Below are 21,989 nucleotides of genomic sequence, written 5' to 3' on the forward strand. Positions count from 1 at the left end.
GCTGATAGCATGACCGCTGCTTTGGAAATAAGACATAAGAGAACATTATTTTGTGAAATAAAAGAATATAGAGATGCAATTGTAGCAATTCCTTTAAATGGACGAAAAGTGTACATGTATGAAGATTAGTGGATAAGGGTGGGGGGGAATCCCACAATAATTGACCACTTGTGTGCAAGAGCACAAGTCCTGCTTCCCATGAATGAAAGAGCTCAGTTTAAGGAAACCCTTACAGTAAAAGGCACCGGGGAGTTAGGGGCCTGCCAGAAGATCTTAATAGCTTAAACACGCATTTAAGCTTATTTACCTCGATCCCGCTGACTGCCAGTGAGACTGACACGTCTCACTGCTGGAGACACAACGTCGTTGTCTGGCAACGTCTTGATCAAAGCCTTCTGCAAGCGCGGCCGGCACATTGCAGAGGGCGACACAGAGAGCGCCGCCCCGCACAACACCTGCATCCGCTCCAAACAGCCTGCCGAGGCGCGTTCATAACTCCAACTTTGAATTATTAATCTTCATTTTTGATCTGCTGGTCGATGAGCTACATCGCAGTGCATTCATTACTCCGCATACTCAAATATAAAAAGAGGACAAGAAAAGTATTAAACAACTCAGATGACCTTTAAGAGTCTAAATTCTTGGACTAAATGGCAATCAATGGCACTGCACTTTCCTGTCTGGCCTTTATGAAAAAAAGCACAAAATCTAGAGGCAACACTCCCATCTCGCTTATGTTGTTTTGCTTATAACCACTGGAAATGAAACGCCTAGCAGATAACTCCACATCCTCCTGACAGCTTATTAAATATTCACCAGATGCCAGCACTCAGATTCATCCTAGAACTTCAAAACAGAAAAAAATGTATATATCTGTCGTAGATTTGTTCTGGTTTGTCACATTCAAAGATAGAACCTCGGTCAATCACTCCACCTCAGCGTCATTTGATGATTCAAGAGAGGATTTTATTCATTTGCGGGTCTGTAAATGCAAAACACCATCAATATGAAGATCTTCTGCTATAAAAAGGTACCAATTGAGCCATTTACAGAACACAGATTGGCATTTATTTGTAACATGAACACACAGTACCAAGAGAAATACAAAAAAAGCACTTTCAAATCAAAGCACATTTGAACATCCAAAAAAAGTTAAAAGAATTCAGGAAACAGTCAAGTCCACTTGAATTTCTGTCTGTTTTCGTTTTGTTGTTTTTTTTCCCTCTGAACCCGATCGTCCTACACAGCTAATCTTTATCCATCGCTCTGAGATGAATAGTCTAGTCTGCACTTTGGTGGTAGAGGGGCCGGTGTCTGGACTTGTCAGATGGCACCACATGTTGAGACATTGAGGTTGTCACCTCCAAAGACAGCTGTGTGTGTACTTTACATTCTGTTGTTTTATTGACCTCTGGTCCAATACATTGCTTATTAAAATACTAGGCTATAAAAAATACCCTTTTTCACTAGCCAAGCATACCGCTATATTTAGCATATATTTGTAAATAATTTAAGACATAGATAAATAGATATTCTGTGTGTAGATTATAAACTTTCATAAAAGCATTTTTCAGTCATACAGGAGTGACTACAGTATAAATGCTGGAGGGCTGCTTGTCCGACCCTGACGTCCAGTAGACCAGGGGAAAGGCCGAGAGTGTACATGCGGATTGCTGTGCCAGTCTTTAGCTCTGCTGGCACTCGTTTTTGCTGCAGGTGGCCTGACGCTCAATCTGCCACGTGCCGTCCTCGTATGTGCAGTAGCAGATTGTACACTCGTCGATCTTCACTTCTCGGCCGGCCGGTATCACTTCTGTGTCCGCGTAGCAGTTTGGCCCTGTGGGTGGTACAAGAACAACATTACAACTGGGGCTCCACAGAAAATGGGCTGTGCATTGTGTTCGAAAATGGAATTTAAAATTGACCCTATGCATTTTTGATCTGCTTCTTTTGTGTTGTTGGCACCATGTCACATTATCGAGGTCACGCTCTCACTCAGAAAAATGTGGAAAATGCCTTTTTATTTTATTTTTTTTCTCCGCTACTTTGATTTAAAATGCGGTAGAAACTGTGCTCGGGTCGAATGAAATGAACGGAAACTTGGCACATCGCTTTGTGTGTTTAGCCAAGGGTTGTTATTACACTGTCTGTTTTAATGCAAACCGTGATGTTTTCCTAATCTTAACCACCTGATTTTAACACCTAACCTTAACCGAGTAGTTTGTCATGTCTAAAATAGTGACGTGGCAGCGCGTGACAGCCCAGGAAAATGGAAAAATTACATTTTAAGGCAAAGTTACTTGAAAGCCCAAGTGGCTAACATGGGACTCAGCCGTAACTCTTCCACATGAAAGTTAAATGGGGACTGTGTTTCCTGTTTAGTGTGAAGTAGCAGTTAATCTTGTGTACAGTAGCACATATTAGTGTGTGAAAACCTCACTAGATAAGGTGCATGTGACTATTTATTCTGGTTGAAGGAAAATCTTTCTGTTGTTACCTCTTTTCACTTATGTCACTAAATATTTCGTTTTCATTTCTCTTGCTGAGACTTGCCCTTTCTGCACTAACGACCCAGAATCTGAGTTTTTCATATGTCGAGGCCACTCCTTAGTGGAAATTAAATGAATAAGGAACGTTTAAAAAGAACATGTTTTTAAACACACCTCAAAGTTCAAAGAGAACAAACTGACACGACACAAAAACAGAAAGTGGCAACAGCATGATACAAAGATTTTTTAAAATTGTTATTTCACAGTTTGCACTGCAAGGTGCTGCTCTGCAAGTGTGAAAATTCTGATTAAATTGCCCCATTTACACAGCTTAAAGACAAAAGCAGCTCTGCGGTGGTAAAACGTCGACATCGTCCACAATAGTTTCTTTTCTGCACCTTACATACTCCATCATGATCAACAGCTGACCTAATTATTATCCAAAACACATTAAGGACGTAGTTGTAGCCTGAGCTGCTAGTGCTAGTTTAAGGTGCATTACAGTCACCGAAGTGGCAATTAAAGCCTCAGTCATCATGGTTTAAAGATTCAAAAAGCATTAGAATAATATATCTATTTTTTTTCTCTCTTCCGTGGAAACAGTCCTCTGTTTCATGAAATAGCTTTGAATGAGGCTTTCATCTAAGTTCAGCAAGTAAGATCTCTTTCCTCACATCTACTTTAATTCCCAAGCGACGGGGCTCTTCCTCTGCCTCCATTCCTCACCTCCGTTTCCTCCAGCCGGCAAACTTTCCTCATTCTTAATTCGATATTACTATTCTGGTGCAATTGACTTCTTGTTCGCTACTCCTTGAACCAATCAATATGTTCCTTGTCCTTTTAAAACTCTTTTCTGGTATTCTACCTCCGGTATTATGATTCTCACGTATATACCCCCCAACCCCCCCATCTCTCACTCTTACTGATGTTCATCAGAGAGTTATCAGAAGTCTTTCATCTTTCACCTCCCTTCCTGGGGGTCCTGTCATATCCCTTTCCTGCATCATGTTAGCGCCACCCCCTCTCCATTGATGCTCCATTGGAGTCTAATTGCCAAACATTTGTAATCTAATTGTTTGTACATGAATTGTTTTGATTTTTTCAGGGATCAATCAATATGCAAATGACCCCTGACTTCCTATTTGCTACTTGGCTGGAAAATGCTGGCATCACATAAAGCTTGGTCCAGATCCAAAGCTCTGAAAAGTAAGTGCAGCAGCAAGTAATACACTTCAGAATAGATAAGCACAACCTCAGATGAAGCGCCATTTTATATTTATTTGTGACTGTCGTTGGAATCCTCTGCCATGGTGTTGACTGCTCATTTTGCCCGTGTGGTTTTTCGTAGCGCATAACAGCACCACATGGACGCGTTAAGGCTAGAGCTCGATTTTTCACTACAGGCGTTCTTTAATGAAATCAACTAAGACAATATGAGTAAAACTGTCCAAGAAAAAAAAATAAAATCCTGACAGCAAAATTAGATCTCTTAACAACAGGAGACGTGCAAGTTTGAAAGTAGGACGCTGTTTCACTTGTTTTATCACTACTTTCAGATGACATATCTGTTGCAATGACATGTCCATACGGGGATCAGTGAAGTTGGTCATTCTTTCATGAGATCCCAGTAAACATGGATGCAGTCAAAGAGGAGAGTGAACACAAGAGACGTAATATTTTTACCCTTCATTTTATTCATCTCAGTGGAAAATGGGCTCTCACATCAGGGTTTCATTGATTGTTTCCCAAAATAGTGTCCTGGTTAGGGGGAATATAAGTGGCACAGGCGAAAAAAAAAAAAAAAGGATACACAAGCACAGAAAAACACGTTTCCCAGTGTTACATTTCTGATCTCATTTAATAGGGGATTTGACTTTTTACCAGTGTGCCCTTTGAGGTGAAATGTCTCACAGTTTCTTACATTCCCATTCTGCTGGTTATTCATCAATTGAGTATTTATCTACTCGATTTTCTGCTGGCCATCATTACCATGCCCCTAAGTGACCATTCATGGCTTTTGCAGTCGAGCATTTTTGCCCTGAAAGTGAGAGCTCCCAGCAGGAGAGACCGCTTCATCTGGGGATCGTAGTGATTGCACTGAATTCTTAAGGACCTGTTTATCTCTTTCAGTGTCTTGTTCCGGGATTCAGGCATTTAACTCAAGTCCTTTTTCGATTCAGTCTTAATGTTTGCCTCAATTTTCAGTAGGCACATAAGAGGTATTCAATTAAATTTTATTCCACACGCCTTAGATCAGCTACCCCAGCAGTAAAGCACATATCTTGCCAAAGGCGGCTTCCCTCCTTTCACAACCTCGAGGTTGGAGTGCAAAGAATGTGAACTGTGCATGAAAAACAAATTAAGCGGTGGTACGCAGTGCTTTAATAAAGTTTTGAAGTGCACCCCAAGGGACTGTTTCTGTGCTATTTTGGAGGAAATTGGCTCTCACAAATGAAAGTTTTGATGTTAGGTAAAAGCTGTTTGGAACTGAGCTTCGTAAGTGGCCCAGAGACACGTGAAACAATAGAATTACCACTGGAACCCGGCTGATTGTGACACTTCCTCTACGGTTATGTGGAAAGGAAAGAACACCGTCTTTCAATTCTAAGCTTTCATATCAGGACATGATAAATACATGCCTCTAATCAGCTTGGAAAAATCAGGTAAATACAACCTCCAACTAACAATACCATGTGTTGTTATTCGTGTAACAACAACTTCCACTGGAAGTAGGAGAGTAAGCAGCAGTGAAGTGCTGCTAATCAAATGCACTTGATTGACTGATTGTCAGCAAGAGTGCCCACCTCAATAAAAGCACACATTTAGCTGGTCTGGAGCATTTCAGCGTGTATTAACTAGAGCTGGGCTACGATTAAAATTTTTGATCTAATTAATCACATGATTTCCCTGATTAATGCGGTTAATCGCATTTGTAGCCAAAATCCAAAAATTAATTCAAAAGTAGAATAGAATAGAATAGAAAAATACTTTATTCAGTGTATAGTATATATATTATATTAGATATATATATTATTAGTATATAGCTTTTAGCAGTTAGTTTTATTTTAAATGTGCTGCCATATGAATGAAAGTGCCATAACATTTGTTGTGCAAACACACTTTTAACATCAGCATCTTTCTGTAGTTTTTATGTAGAAGCCTCGCTCCACTGTCTGTTTCCTTGAATGACTTGCTGCTATCAGTTGTGTGTTTTGCCTTTAAGTGATATTTTAGACTGGAACTACTACGCTGAGAAGACAATTCAACTTGGCAGCGTTTACAGATGACTTTGGTTCTGTCGACTCCGCCGTCTGGAAGAACTTTAAAATGAAAATGGCCGAGTAAAAGTTCCGTACCCTTCTCCATGTTTGGTGGATCCGCCGATTACTTTCTTTTCCGGTTCCGCAGCAGACAGCAACAGACTTTTACAATAATAAAAGCCTGTGAGCAACAGATTTTTACAATAATAAAAAAAAATACTTAAACAGGGGTGGTCCGTGGCGTAGTGGGTTGAGCAGGCGTCCCATGTACAAGAGGCTATAGTCCTGGTTTGAGTCCCGTATCGGACGGCCCTGTGCTGCGTGTTGTTCCCCCTCTCTCTGCCCCCTGCTTCCTGTCTCTCTGAACTTTCCTATCCATGAAAGGCACAAAAGCCCCCCAAAAAAAATATTTTTTTTTTTTAAAGAAAAAAAATTAAACCTGCGTTAATGCGCGATAAAATATTTATCGGCGTTAAATAATTAACGAGCTAACGCAACAATAACAAGTTAACTCGCCCAGCCCTAGTATTAACATAACGCCAAAGAGGAACGCAATTGTTGCTGTCGATCGGGTCTGGGAAGGTTTTAGGACCAAGTTAGAGTCCATCATCCTACAGTGAGAAAGATTATTCACAGGTGGAAACCCTTCTAGACAGTTGTCAATCTGCAAAGGAGCGGACACCCCAGCAAGTTGACCCACAGGTCAGACTGTACAATAAACAGAGAAACTGCAACAAAAAAATAAAAAATCCAAGAGTAACATCTCTGACTCTACAGGCCTCATTTAGCAAGTTCAATATTAAAGTTCACGATTAGATAGTCGATAAAACCTGAACACAAACATTCTCCTCGTTTCACAGACAGCATATGTGACGAGGAGATTCTGTCGAGTGAATTTGCTCCTGTCCTCGACCAGTGACTTGAGAGAGAGAGAGAGAGAGACAAAGACAGCGCTTATAAATCACCCATTATCTCTCAAGCCGCACTGCAATATATAAACACTGTGGGAATTGCTTCCACAATATCAGGTGTAGCATAACAATGGTTACTTCCCGCAGACTAACAAGGTCTTGAGCCATTCTCTTGTACAATTAAGAAGCTGATAAATGGGGAGTCTTTCAGCTGCAGCCACTGCATTTCATTGGACGCCAGAACCCAGAAGGAGTGTTCTGGCACATCAATCAATGTGAACAGTTTGCCGAGGGCTGTCAACATGTCAGCCCTAGCACGTTTATAAGCCTTCAGATGAACATGCACGCACCCTATCTGAATAACAACTCATCCTGTGGCCCAGACTGCTGTCGCTACTGATTCATCACCATTAACAGCATTTAGAACACAACGTCTTGAATAAAAGACGCACATGTCAAGGATATTCTCGGAGCAAATTTTATTTTTTTTAAATCAACTCATAATTCCTCACATAAATACAAAACAACTCCGTTTGAAGCTGGGATTAAACCATCTTGTCATCCAGTCACTTAAATTACACTTATTTGTGCTAATTAATGCATGGATTTGTTCCCACTGAGCTTACTCATTGCTGCTATAATTCAGCCTTTCACCTCACACCCACCTTCTTTGTCTGATACTTCATTAATATAACACATCACATCTCTACATTACTCTCTGTCTTTCTGTTTCTCATGCTCTGTTACAGAAAAAAAGATTTCTGTTGGCGCATGAGGCTCTCCGATAGCACCCTAAGGGGCAGTGACAAATGGACTGTGCATGTGCATGAACAGTTGGACCCAAACTGTCACTACAGCATGTAACAAGTTGGCATGGGACGCGTGTGAAAGACATAGCCATTAGCACCTGTGGCTTTTGACTCTGTAGCAGTGCCACATAATGGACAGGAAAACAAGGACACATGCCGATGATCACAGCTCTTAATTCTGACATGTTACATCCTGCAGAGCTGCATTATAAGGTGATGGAAAGGGCAAAATAGCAGAAAATCACTCATCTTAATGCATTTATTGTGTCCATTTGCATTATAAATGAGGGATAACATTTAACTAGCACTGTAAAGACAGAAAATGGGAGAACTTTGCTCGATTTAACCACAAAATAAGTCATTTCTCTCAGGGACACTCTGTGAGACGAGTCCTGACTTTTAAATATGAACTGCCTCGCATCAAAGCTGCAGAAGGTAAGGTTTTATGGAGGTGCTATCTCATGTGAGTGTTTGTTTATATATGTTATTATCTGCTGTGCCCAATTTAAATCTTTGTGGCCGAACTCCTCCAGTGCAAGCAAATAATGAGACTGTCATATCCAACATTATTTATAGGTTTGAGTCCCAAACCCTCACCAGAAATCACAGCAGTGTTCAGGTAACATATTGTACTGGAGGACCATTTAATTAAAGGAACTCTTAAAAACTAGTGATTCAAAGCTTTGGCATCAAACTTAGTTACAAACCCACTCCGAAAAAGTTGGGATGCTGTGTGAAATGTAAGCAACAAGAGAGTGCAATGGTTCACAAGTCTCATAAAACAACATTTTATTTACAATAATAGAACATAATAAATATATAAAAAGTGAGGCGTTTTTCGATTTCATGAAACATAATAGGTCTTTTTGGATTTGCTGCCAGTTACACATCTCAAAAATGTTGCTAGAAAAGAAACGCGGTGCAACAAATGAGGTAAATTCTCAGCAGGTCAGCATTGTGAGCGGATAGAAAAACAGCACCTTTGAGAGGCAGAGTCTCTCAGAAGTACAGATGGTACAGAAATCTGCAAAAAACTGCATCTACAAATTGTGGAGCAATCTCAGAATAATGGTCCCTAACATTAAGTTGCAAAGACTTTTTGCAAATATTGCGAATATTAATACCGTAGGCAATATCAGCAAACGATTGAGAGAATCTGGAGATGAGAATCAATGCATCAGACAAGAATGGGACAACTTTCCACTCCCAAAAGTCCAGCAAATGGTCTCCTCAGGTCCCAGATGTTTACAGAGGGAAATAGGAAGGGATGCCCCACAATGGTAAACATGGCCCCAACACTTTTTTGAGACACGTTGCATCCGGTGAAATTCAAGATGAGCCAGTATTTCCAATGAAATAGTAAAATGTCTCACTTTAAACTTGTGATATGTTTTCTGTGTTCCATTATGAATTAAATATTGGCTTATCGGATTTGCAAATCATAGCATTTTTTTATTTATTAACATGTTATGCAGTGTCCCAACTTTTTTGAAACTGGGGTTGAAATGTTTCTTCTTTTTTTTCAATTTTTTTTTTTTTTACTATTATACAAAAGAAAATTGAGAAAATAACACCTGAAAAGCAGACTAAAGAACAAAACATCAAAAAAACAATTCGGTGTCCAAGCAGTGCTATTATATTTAAGACAAAATGTGAATATTACCTTCATTATTGTGACCTCTACTGTTATCAAAACTGTGATGTTCAGTCGTAGAATATGGCCTTTAGGTCATAAAATGCTGTGGTCTGATGAAATTATTACATAAAAAGATGAAAAATAGACAAAAAAAGAGAAAGAAAAAGTCTTTTGTGGATTTCTTAGTGCCCTACTTTTTCTTCCTTTCATTATCTAATAAACTAAATTACAGCCTATTTCAAATTAGTAGTCCTCATTAAATCATGACGAACAGTCATTATGTGCAAAATTTCAACTGGCACAAAATACTCCTTTTTGTTGGATGTATATAGAAGCTTACTAAGTTTAAAAGAAGGCAGAAAATGAAATGCTTAACAAATTTTTAATTTTTGTGCCATCTTTAATGGGATAATTTTACCCCAAACAATAAAGTAATCATTGTGTCATAGACATATATCAGCATATATATAGACATATATAGACATATATTTCTGATGGAAAAAGACAAGATTTTGATGCTAAAAGCTCTCCAGTCCCCATATGCAGTCTGCCTGTAGTTTAAGTAATGCTGAACAATCATGTCTGAATTGGGCTTTGGTTGCATGTGGGTAGAGTCAAGCTGAGAGCAGAAGCCATGTCATCAGACGATAGCCTACTGGTTCCCAGATTGGTTCACTCATAGCTTATAGCACATCGGACATGTTGAGCTTTGGATCGGTGCATGTTAAAGCAATACGCAGTTAGGGCTTCAATTCGTACCTTCCCTGTATCTTACAGCCCTTTGGCTCTGATTCAATAAGGCACTGTGAAAAATGTAACACAAAAAAAAATGCTATTGTTTGCAGAGCATTTAAATCTTATATTTAAAGTCTTCCATCACTTTAAGTTTGTAACCTTTTTCAAATCACATTACATTACATTACGGTCATTTTGCAGACGCTTTTATCCAAAGCGACTTACAATAAGTGTGTTCGTCATCGGTATGCAAAAGAACTTAAGGTCACAAGAAATCATAAGTGCAAATGTCAATACATTTTTTTTTTTTAAATGAGTTAAAAAGACATGTTGTGTCATGAATTAGCCATCAGTCAGTGGGGTTACATGATACTGAAAGGATCGGATAATTGGCTAAATTACAATAAGACTGAGTTATTAAGTGCATCGGGTTACTCGCGATCGGATTAAGACCCCCGAGATAACTCGGTTGAAAGTCAAATTAAACGTGTTTGCAGACGGGTGAAGCACATGGTGAATTAGACTTTGCGTTCTGCGATTTTTTTTTTTCCCGGGGTCGTGAACCGGAGGTCGAAAGAGACGATATTACAATTGTTGTCGCCGTCGGCAAAAAGATACAAAGAACGCGATGGAGAATGTGCCGTTGTGCATCACATTTGTGCAATAACCAGCTCATCACAGACGAAATGTAGAGGGACGTACCTTCATCTTGCTCTTCATGACATGTTTTGTGCCTCTGATTCAATTCATTCACCGCCATATATCCAAGGATAATTACCCTTGCTCAACTCATTCTTATTGTAATTCAGCCAATTATCCGATCCTTTCAGTGCCATATAACCCCACTGAGTTGAATGGCTTCTGATTTCTGCTTTGAATCTGTAGAGCACCAACTGAAATTCTCAGAAAGGTGAAGTCATCAAAGTATGTGCATAGACAATTTGGAGGAACCAGCCCCAACCAGTCCTGACTGACTGAGGTGGGACTGTCCAGCTAAAAATATTTGTTTAGTTTATATACTGTTTTGTGTATTTTATATATATATGAATATATATATATATATATATATATATATATATATATATATATATATATATATATATATGAATATATATATATAGACATAGATATATTTCTATATGCTCATTTTAAATGAAAAGATCTGCAAATATTGTTCAGTATCAATGCTGCCTCAACAGATATGCTAGTCGACAATTCCATGTGCATTAATGCACCCCCATTCCATCACAGATGCTGGCTTTTAAACTGTGCTGGCAAGAATCTGGTCCCTCCTCTCTTTAAGCTCCATACATCCATGATTTCCAAGAAAGGATTTCAGATCATTCTTCATCAGAGGTCCACCTTCAATGAGCTCAGGCCCAACATCACATCTTAATTATTGAACTATTTGTCTACGCAGAATGATTAAGGTTATAAACAATAAAAAAATTTTTAAAAAGATCATAAAAAAAATTTGTAAGTAGCTGGTTTGACAATCAACTGTTTTGTTTAAATATAAACTGATCGTGTGTGGCTAACTCGATGACTATCTCCAATAGCAACCGGGTGTTATTTTCCAGTGTGAAGGCTATAATATGATCATTATCTTTATCATAATGTAGAGTAACACAGTGCATCAGAATGTCATCTGCAACAGTCACAGCATGGAAGCTAATGTGGGTAGTTGGAATGAAGGTAGCGGCTCTGTCAAGCTGTTGTGTTTGCTTAATTAAGACACTGTTTTTGTAGACGGAATCATTAAAAAAGGAAATTTACACTTACGCTATCTAGTTCCAACTTTGCAAGAAAAACTTTTTCAATTGACAAAGTGCCTGGGAACAGGACACAAGTATGAAGCCTGCTTTTGCTAAATGGAATCTATCTTCAACAAAATGTGCCCAAATGGCGATTCTTCATGCGGGCAGATAAGGCAAATAATCATATTAAAACAAAATGCAGCATCTAGTGGTTATGAAAGAAACTGCATGTAAAAGGTCAAAATCGTGATCTTTTTCTAACTCTAATTAAGTCATATATTTTTACCTAAACCCCAACAGGAAATGACAAAATACTTTAGTAAATTGTTGTTTTGTTATTGACAAAATGTACGTTGGTCTCGATTTCACGTCGGAAAAAGTCTAAGATTGAAGGGGAAGCGATTTGTTCCATCAACCAACCCTCCTCTGTCCGTGAGGACTTTGTCGCTTCTTAAATGGAAGCCACAAATGACATCTGCTCTGATGTGGAAATGCTCGTCAGAGTCAAACTTCCCTTCTGTCGCTTGTCGTGGTGATTTTTTTTCAAGCATAGCAGGGCTGGGCTGGAGGTTATGAACAAATTAGCTATATGCCCATTTCAGTTACAAATCAATGGGAAATTTGCCACAGTTATTGTAAGACTATGGCTAGAGCTGATATATACAAAAGAAAAACAAGGTAAGATATTGTGTTAGAGATGCAGCTGATGAATGAAGCTATAAACTCAACTAATTCTCTTAAGTGCCTCTTAAGGATATCTCTGAGTTTGGAAGCTTTTATTATCATCCATTTAGTTTATAGTTCCAAGACTCCTGATAAGATTTGGAATGAGACTCTGAGTTGCTGGGTTGTACTCTCCAAGATGTTAGTTTAATTCTGCATTAACCATTAACCGGTTTCCCTTTATGTTTTAGAGCACTTTCCTCATGATGCCAGGGTGGTCTGCCTTGAGTTTTTGTTACCACAAGTGCTCAGATGGTTCAGGATAGCCTTGGTGGTGATAATTTGGGCAATCCTTGGAAAAGAACACTAGATTAAGATTCTCAAAGAAATCGTCAAAGAATGAGTTTTTTGTTTTTGCTTCTTGGGAATTTCATTTGATCCAATTATAATCTAAGATTTTTCTGTCTGTTAAGAGCCTTCCAATCTCAAAGATCTGGATATCATCACAGCAATAGTTTCAAAAAGTGCATAAAAACTTGTTTGTAATTATGAAAGCAGTCTGACTGATGTGATGACAAATCAAGCATTCGTTGGTCTTGGAATAAAAGGTATGAATAACTAAACAATTTTCATATATTAAAAAAAAAAAAGCTTTTCAAATTAGCAATCATTAGCTTAAACTCTATCATTTGATGCCTGTTTACGTGATTTTCAGCCATAAGGTGACTGTAGGTCGAATAAGAATTTACTAGAAATTGTAATTTGGCATTATCAGAGCCACAGCAACAAAGAATAGCAGGATTACTTAAGGAGTATAGCATTATTTTTGCATCCATTGTGTGGGATAAGGGCTGTCACGGTGTATGACTTTCACTACACACAACCATCATGGACAAAAGCATCGACATAATGATATTACATCAACAGCAAACTATAATGTTTTCTAACTGATTTACCTTTGTCTTTTGAGTCTTTGAGTCTTTTAAGTGTTTAAAGACGATACTGAAGACTAACATATTGGAAATAAGAAGGTCTTTGTGCAGAACTGTACAAAAAAAATATCCGCATTAAGTAAAATTTTGATTTTATCAGCTGAGACCTAATCACAATATTATCATATTGTATCAAATATCAACATTGTGTTGATATTTAATTTTTCTCAAGATTATCGTCGATACCCGACATCCTTAATTGGGACGAATGCTTTTAGCCACACTACTTCTCATCTCTGTAAACGATCCTTTAAATGGAAAGGCAATGGAAAACATATCAACATATACCCTCTGACTCGTGTTTTTTTTTTTTTTTTAGACCCTGCCACGTCTTAAAGGTCCCTGTATCCTGTACGAATAATGCCTCTCTTTTTTTAAATGACTCCATCCTTATTGGCAACCAGGCTAACATGTCTTGTGCTGCTCTATTTGAAGTGATTTTGGCTCCGATTCTCACCGTTGATCACACCCCCCTCCAGATTAGTGTTGACCCTAATGTCTGAGTCGTGAAGAGCACCATTTGTTTCCGCATGTGTTGCCAAGGTGATACCCAGCGAGAGCAAAGGCAAAGAGGGATGGAGCTGCGGCGGAGGTGACAATGAGAGAGACGTCTTCGGCATTGACTTTTGCTCTGGAACATTCCTCAAAAGCAGATGGTTAGTGGAAAAATCTCCGACACTTCCATGTCTTCACCTCTAAGTGGAAAATAACGCTTCCGACATATTTGAAGCAGAAAAAAAAAACTCCCAGACAGAGAATGTGCTTTCCCTCCTTGACTTGCATTGACATGGAGTTCTCTCCACGAATCAATATTGTTGGATTAAACTTCATGGCAGGGAGCGAATGACAGTCACAAACTTTAGAGGGTATGAAACCATTTAATTGCAATGTGTTCCAGTGCTTGAAGATAACGAGTAAAAAATGATGAGAACCTGACTGCATTCACAGCTGTTCTTTGATATTCATGAACAACTGTCTGGTGTGGATGTTAGCGATACCTCTTACTTTCATCTTCCTCCCCTGGCTCTTTCCGAAGCATCTCCCTGCATACATGCGACACATCTGAGGCAGGGTGCTCTGCCATAAGCATTGATTTTGCATGCCTGAAAAGGCCAAGATAATGCCCCCGCATAATTGATGTCCTTATCAAACGTTGAAATATTTCCTTGTGATTTATATCAACATTAGAGAAGTTGGTAAGGAGTGAGGATACAAGATGGAATGGTTGACTTGCTGAATGAGTTTATTTCCTGTCTCAATCTTTCACCCCTTTTGTTCCAATCTCCCTGCCTCTTAATCTTTTCTCTGTGCACTTTTAAACTCCGTGACACTATTTCCTTTCCTCATTGGTGGCGTTACCCATCTGGATGAGTGTTTAATTCTTTCCCGTTAACAAGCTGAGCTTTGATGTGCCACGTTGGAGGCGTCGGAGATCCTTGGAGGGCTTAACATCTGCCCGCACTCAAACAACATCTGCAGACAAGACAAACAACATAACCAGAGGTAGAACTCTCTGATGACCTCTGGTAACCTTATCATGAGTATTTCATCTCACATCGAGTGCTGCATAATCAACAGGGTTGGCGAGATGGGATTCGACAATCAATAGTCCTCTTCGTTTAAATCAAGGCGTCTGCAATACCTGGCAATGAAGCATCATGAATAAAAGACAATGTGAAACATGATGCATAATCACTTTGATAACGACAGGAGCTAAGGGACGAACAGCGGTATGATCAAGAGTGATGTCTCATTTACTTCTGTTTCTATTCAATCAATACATCCTCTGGTTATCTGATAAGATATAACCCATGGTATTAATCTTTTCACATGTTACTCATTATGTACTTTATAGTGTCAAGTCTTGTGTGAAATAAAATGCAAATGCAATCATGTGGCAGTCACACCTTCAGAGGAACACGTTTTGTTATTGCTCGACTCACATTTGCATTCTCTCTAGTAGGTAAAAGTCTCTGACTCCTACAAGGACCGTTTCACGATTGACGAAAATGTTTACACATCATGCTTACGCTGTAACAACCTGCCAGGCACGAAATCACAGCCAGACATATTCTCTGTCTGTTAGGAGGTTGTAAAACACATACTGATAGAACCCTCACAACTCAGCTCAATCAACAGCTCAAGCTCTGCCGTCCACAGCTACCCAGAATATGTGACAACACCAGCAAGAGACAAACAAATCAAGAAGGAATGCCAAATGGTTGGCCCCATCCTTAATAAAAAACATAGAAAAAAATCTCACCTGCTGCAGTTTTAAAAACACTGTAGTTTCACTACTGCAAAATTGAGTTGTAAATGCTGCCAAAGGCTATTTCTGCTTCTTCATAAATATCGCTGTGCTTCTGTAGATCACGCTAAAAGAGTGCGAGACTGAGGAGACAGAGGCTGCGTGACGATGTCGGAACAGGCTTCTAATTTTAGCCGAGTGTGCAAGTAAAAGGTAGAAAAGGGCATTCTAGTCATTTATCACTTCCATAAATTTGGGGACTTAGTAAAGACAGGAACACACAGAACTGCACCAAAATCTCCCATTTCTGCTAATACAACTCGTTGCTCTTGTCCTTTCCACAAGTTCCATGGCGTGAACACTGTGCGGTCTGCCCACATGCGCACTATACAGAACAGATCAGGGATATTCTTTCCTTCTTTCTTTCTCTCATGGCAAGAAAATGCAAAGGCAGTTATGGAAGAATGTCAACAGATTTACAATCAACAGAGCAACTAGTAACCACTTGAACTGCAAAAGTTATTGCTTAAAAAGAGTAAAAACATTTACTCTGTAATTCATTACTCCCATCACTGTTCCCTATTGCAACTCTGTTCAACCTTGTTTGCCTGGTAATAAGTCTGAAGATTTCAAAGTCCAGTTTAAAAGTCACTTATTTGGGAAGCTCCTATCTTGACGACTGTTTATACAGACTCTCTGTGCCAATCTGTAAAATCAGTGTAATGCTTCTTTAACCACAGAATCCCAAAAGATCACACTAATCCACATATTTCTATGAGGCAGCGTTAGATGGGGTCAGGTCGTAGCGTCTCTGACACGTCTTCAGAATGGTAATGTGTGGTAATCTTATGGTAATAGGGACTGATGCCATCTTAAAATGGAATAATCCTTATCGGGTGAATGAGCCCATGGATTTTGCGTGAGTTTTGGAATACAGATGCATGGCTTCTTCGGTCTGCTACAGTATGTCTGTGCCCATCCCGTACCAAATCCACACGTGTAACATAGACTGGTGGGTCTTTGAATGCAACCCTGGAAACCCACTGAGCATTTCAAAGGAGAGAAGATGGAGATCTGCCTAAACTCTGTACAAAGCATTTTCAGCATAATCAATATGTGCATATGTAACCCAAAAATTTAAAAATGGCATGCAGCATAAAAATGAGAACAAAAGACCAATGTGTATTCCCCAAGATTACAGCAGGCAAATATTAATAGAGTGAGTAATGCGCCATGACTACCAATTTTATTTCAACCTGTTATCATCAGGCTTTCAATTTGGAACGAGCAACCTTTGATTAATAACTAGTCGTGAGCTTTTACATGCAAATGCTTATCTTTCACGAGTTGAAAATGAATTAACCTAATGTGATATTTTGGGTGTAATTAAAATCAACTGAGCAGATGGTTTCCATGTGCTGAAAAAAAAAACGCAATTAGTGGGTATTTTGTTTATTTGATCAACTTTGTTTCTACTGTTAAAAGTCGATAAGGCTCACCAAAACAGTGGAGTTTAAGAGACTTAAGTCTGTCATTGATACTTTCTTGTGTTCATCTTCTATTGTGTAAAAGTTTCATCAAAGCATGAAAAAGAAAATGTGTTGATTACAGTTTTCCTCAAAAAATGCCATTAGCAGCTCTGTCATCCAGTAAGCGGCTCTTACAGACCAAGCAGTTTTACATGGAGCGTTTTTTTTTTGTCTTCTTCATGCAGATTGGTTGCTCTTGTTTATATCAGACAGCCTGCACCGCTTTAAGATTCCACGACTGAGATACATATTGCAAGTCATCATTCTTTCTGCTGAAGGAAGCAGTGTTGCTGACATTGCCATGTTGCATTAAACTCACACCAAGAAAAACAGGGGGACATAATCTAGGACATGCTGTCGGGAAACATCCGAAACAAGTTCAGTTAATCGACTCTGAGATGCAGAATTCCTCCTTCTCAGACGGACCAAAGCTCTCGGACCAACAAGATCATGAAGTGAAAAGGAAAAACAAAAAGATAGGTAAATGGAAGTAAAGATAAAAGAGCACAAAACTGACCGAAAATGACACATGAGCTGATTGTTTAGACAAAAAAAAACAGGCCACGGCTCACATTACGTTAACTGTATTTTTGTGTTAAACAAATCTAACCTGAAACGGCAAGATACTGCACACACCGCAGTGCAGCATGCTGCATGCTTTGTGTCAGCAGAATGAATGTTGTGCTACCTTGCCCTCATTACTTTAGCTGAGGTGCCCTTAAGCAAAAGCGTCTGATACTATTCTGCTCTGTTGGCGCTACCCAGCAGCCCCAAATAGGACACTTGTTGTGCTGGAATCAAGTGTTTGCTACAGCTTTGTTGAGAAAAAAAAATTAAATATATTTGTGTATATATATGTATGTGTTGCCTCCACGCTCACCACTCTTGCAGATGGGACAGCACTGATCCGGCTCGTACTCCGGGTCCACACACTCCGTCTGAGGGCAGGCTGCTACAGAACACAACACCTCTCCACTGGGCTCGCACCGGCACTTCTCACAAGGAGACACCTTGATGATGGAGAGCATGGAGCAATAATCAACACCCCTGTGAACAGTTCACACGTAGAAACAAACAGGGAAAAGTGTTTCTCTTAATTAATTTCTTTCCATCCTTGTCTCTCGCTCCTTGTTTGTTGCGGTCTCTGTTTTACCGCTGTTAAGCCTTTCCAGGAGTATCTCTGTCTCTCAAACACGCACAAATGCACGCACACAGTGCTCGATACACTACTCCTGAATGCCTAGCTTGTTTGGGAGAGTGTGTGTTCAGTGTCAATTATAGGCAGGTTGCTGCTCTCTAAATTTATTTGCCAATGAGCACCTCGTTTCAGGCTGGGCCGAGTCTGGGCAGAGAATTGAACTCCACTATTCTATCAGAAGATAAGGAGAAATCAATGAGAATGGGAAACAAACGAAAGATGCTTCCAATTTTCTCGGTGCGTGAGCAGAGTAAGAAATGACATAAGCTATCGGAGCGTTCTTGCACGTCTCAAAATAGACCAAACGTGGGGCATAGACTGGGACTAACAGTGTAGACTATGATTTATATTCAGTGCCTCCAACGCCAGTTTCATTTTGCAGGCACTTCTATAAAGTCGGGCACCTCCGGTCTTGACAAAGGAGCAAAAGGTTCATTCTGCCAGCTTTGCTGTGGATTGCAGAGGCTTGCACCTCCGCATGGCACTCCACAGTGAAAAATGGAGTGAGGCAGCACTTAGCACAATGCCCCAGAATGTAGCAATCAACCATAAAAAACCCGCCTGTTGCTTAGTTTCAAAGCACCTCCCCTCCACACAGCTCAAAGGCTGACGTATGCTGCTTGTGGAAGTAGAGCCCTCTGTAGAATTCCCCCAGCACTCACTTAACAAAGAGCTGTCGGCAACACTGAGTTAAAGAAAGAAGTCCCATATTAGCCTCAACCTTTCGGTAAGAGGCGACATGCATAAAATGGAGCATTAAAGTGCCGTTAAATGCGTGGCCTCATCAGAGAAGAGGTGCAATCCTGACTCAAGCCTTTCAAATCAGTGTTAGAAGATAAAAGAGTACAGACCTCACTGATGTATCTCTGTGTCTTTCCCAAACGCCCACATGCAGCGGCGTGATCTGCAGAGTTGTAACATTACTGTAACTGTATCTCTGCGTATCAACAAAGTGAATAGGAAAACTGGAGTCTGCTGAAGCTGCATGGCAAAACTCAGCCTCCGGTAATAGTCTGCCGTTGTGCTGGGGAAAAAAGACAAGTGCTGACCTTTGCCATTATAAATCTGCCTGTGTGCACGCTTGCATGCTGTAAGGCAAGGTTACTTGTTTTTGTGAGGTGCTTGTGATAAACTCCATTGATGCCCACAACTGCTCTGTCAGCACTTTTTTCAAGTTTTCAGCAAGTCAAAAATTGAGTGAATGCAGTTAATGGGCTCACCTTAAACTCTTCCAGCGAGCCGTAGACCTTCCCCCGAAACTCGCAGTAGTTCTTCTTCTCCTTGCACAGCGGGCAGCATTGGCTGGTGTCCACTTTAATGCAGCGGGGGTGGACCTTGGGACATTCTGGTTTGGTGCACAGAGGCCCCTCGTCTGTGCAGAGGCAAGGGCACGTTGAAGGGCCCGGGGTGAACTCCTCGCCAATGGCAAACACAAAGCCGCTCTCATCCATGCAGCCCTTCCCTCTGTAGTCAGGGTAGGCATATTCATCGATGGCGTCCAGTGAGAGGGTGACGTCACTGGTGGGGCCCTCGTCTATTTGGTTCAGGCTGTCTTCTTCACTCCAGAACTCCTGGGACTTCCCGCCTTTAGATCCCAGTGCTAGGGAGCTGAAGTTCGGCCTGGCACGGTTAGCAGCTGTCCTATTAGGTCCAAAAGCATTGATTTCCTCTGGCCGCTGCTGAGCAGCATATTCCAGCGGCTCCTCGGGGGCCTGCTTGTCCTGATGTTTGTCCTCCCTGACTTGGGTCAACACCCTTTCTAGACGATTTCCGCTCACTGGTGAGGTCGCTATAGGATTACACAGAGTGCTACTCATCAGGAACCCCAGAACAAAGAGAACTTCTGCTGTCATGGCAACGAAGTGCAGCATCTCTCCCCACCACCAGCGAGGTGGGAAAACACCTTGGCTCACATAACACACTTCACATCTCAGGTGTGAGCCAGTCCATCTGGAAAGAGAAAATTGAACTGGGGTTACATGCTCTTGTACTTTGTCACTTTTTATCCCTGGTGTGGGCTTTGTCTCTTTTGGCCTCCAGAACTGGCCAGCTATAAGGCGCTGCTTCATCACGTTCAACAAACATCCCACTGAGTGTAATGCAAGCATGTGGTATCAGTGAATTGGATCATCAGGAAAAGGAGTAGTCACAAGGCTGTGTTAGGAAATCGATATTGCTTCACACTGTAACACTTCCCCTCCATCAATCAGTCCCCGCAGTGAAAAGAATAAGAGGAAAATGGCCAGAGAGGGACCCAAGTCTAAGACTGCCACCCGCCTGCACCTCTCACACAGGAAAGAACGGGGATCAATGTGGCTTTTTTTTCTTTTCTTTTCTTTTCTTTTCATGAATTACAGTCTGCTGAGTAAAAGACGAAATTGATCTGAGAACAGAACATAATGCATGTCTGGAAAGAGAAATTAAATGAACTATAGCTCTCACAAGTAGTGGTATCAGTTTTCAACATGAAGTCAAATTTGCTCCAGCTTTCGCAAAGAAACTCTGCGAGAAGTCGATATTCTGCAACCAATTCAAGTCAAAATCCCCAGATCCGTTGCGGGGACTCAACTTTCAAAAAGCTGCTGTCAATGTTTTTGTTTTTGTCTCCTGCTTAACTTGATTTACTGCGGTGTCTTGAAATTCAAATGCCTGCCATGATGCTTTGCTGTGTCTGGTGGCCTACTTCCATTCATCCCCCTCACACCCAATGTTTGGTGGCGTCGCTGAGCCCCGTTTAACGGGCCGCAATCATTTTGACACACACAGTTTGTTTTGAGAAAGGTGACTGCGTATCGACTGACCCAACAATTAACTGGAAAGTCATCTCTCTTCCTGTTTAAGAATAGTTCAAGGTATTGATGAATTTGTCAAAGAACCACGGCTAATTTCAAACAGAGTAATTAGGAGCCTTAAAGGGCAACTAAGCATGAGGTAAACAGAACGCAGACGTAATTAGGGATGTGGTAATTCAGAGGGCACAGATAATGTCTGGATAACAAGCAACGTTAACTCTGTTTGAGTGAAAGGAAAGCAAAGTCTCTCCATATGTTTTTAGCCCTCGGGTTTTGATATTCATGAATTCTGCAGTCTGAGGAACAGAGGATGACACTGCTGGCACATCAGCTCTATTTGAGCAGCGTTTTTCTCCGAATTGCCGTGTTTGAGGCAGATTCCTCGGAGCAGCTGTGGAACTGAAAGGAAACAGAACGAGGCGCATACCGATAACGCCGCTGCAGCTGACGGAGAGAGGGAGAGATGAGGCCGAGGCTCGTTAGCAAAAGGACCTCATTTGTCTTTTCTCAGTCTCACCTCTCCACCTCAACAGCTGTTACTCCGTGTCACTCTGATACTGCTGATGCTAAAGCTGAGCTCTGGGTGGCCCTCGGGCTGGTTGGCAACAGGAACCTGACTGGCCACAGTGCGTTAAAGGACAAAGCTGCTGATAGATCTCCGTGTTTCTCACTGTCAACAAATCCCAAGAAAAACCAGCCTGATTAATCTCAGTTAATTCTCCATCATTCAGCGACTCAGCTTGTTATGCACTGTGAAGTGTAAGTCTACTGTTTAATTAGACTGTACATACTACAAAAGCTGCGGCTGTCTGTGTAACTTTTTGTTTACAGAACCTTATTGGGTTGCAAATACATGTCAAAACGTCAGCGATAGCGGGCAATTCAACCATGAAGCGTAACAAGAAGATGCGCTGCGTTTTATAATCCTCAGTTGGACTTAAAATATTGAAGCTTGGAAAACAAGGTAGCC

The 21,989-nt window shown here is 40.6% G+C and overlaps 1 protein-coding gene across 2 annotated transcripts in view; it reads right to left on the reverse strand.

Annotated features, from left to right (window-relative positions):
* Nucleotides 1–1,007: 1,007 nt before the first annotated feature.
* Nucleotides 1,008–21,989, reverse strand: part of vwc2 (von Willebrand factor C domain containing 2) — a 29,518-nt gene continuing 8,536 nt past the window's right edge. The window contains exons 2-4 of one of the 2 annotated variants that reach the window (XM_075483659.1): nucleotides 19,448–20,016; nucleotides 17,910–18,039; nucleotides 1,008–1,837 (exon numbers count right to left, since the gene is read on the reverse strand). In XM_075483659.1, the coding sequence (XP_075339774.1) occupies nucleotides 1,686–1,837; nucleotides 17,910–18,039; nucleotides 19,448–20,016 (851 nt within the window). In that variant the 3' untranslated portion in view covers nucleotides 1,008–1,685. Of the gene's footprint in view, nucleotides 1,838–17,909; nucleotides 18,040–19,447; nucleotides 20,178–21,989 lie in introns of both variants that reach the window. The other variant, XM_075483669.1, reaches the window with a different exon arrangement.

Source organism: Odontesthes bonariensis, chromosome 2 (assembly GCF_027942865.1).
Source record: "Odontesthes bonariensis isolate fOdoBon6 chromosome 2, fOdoBon6.hap1, whole genome shotgun sequence".
Lineage (NCBI taxonomy): Eukaryota > Metazoa > Chordata > Actinopteri > Atheriniformes > Atherinopsidae > Odontesthes > Odontesthes bonariensis.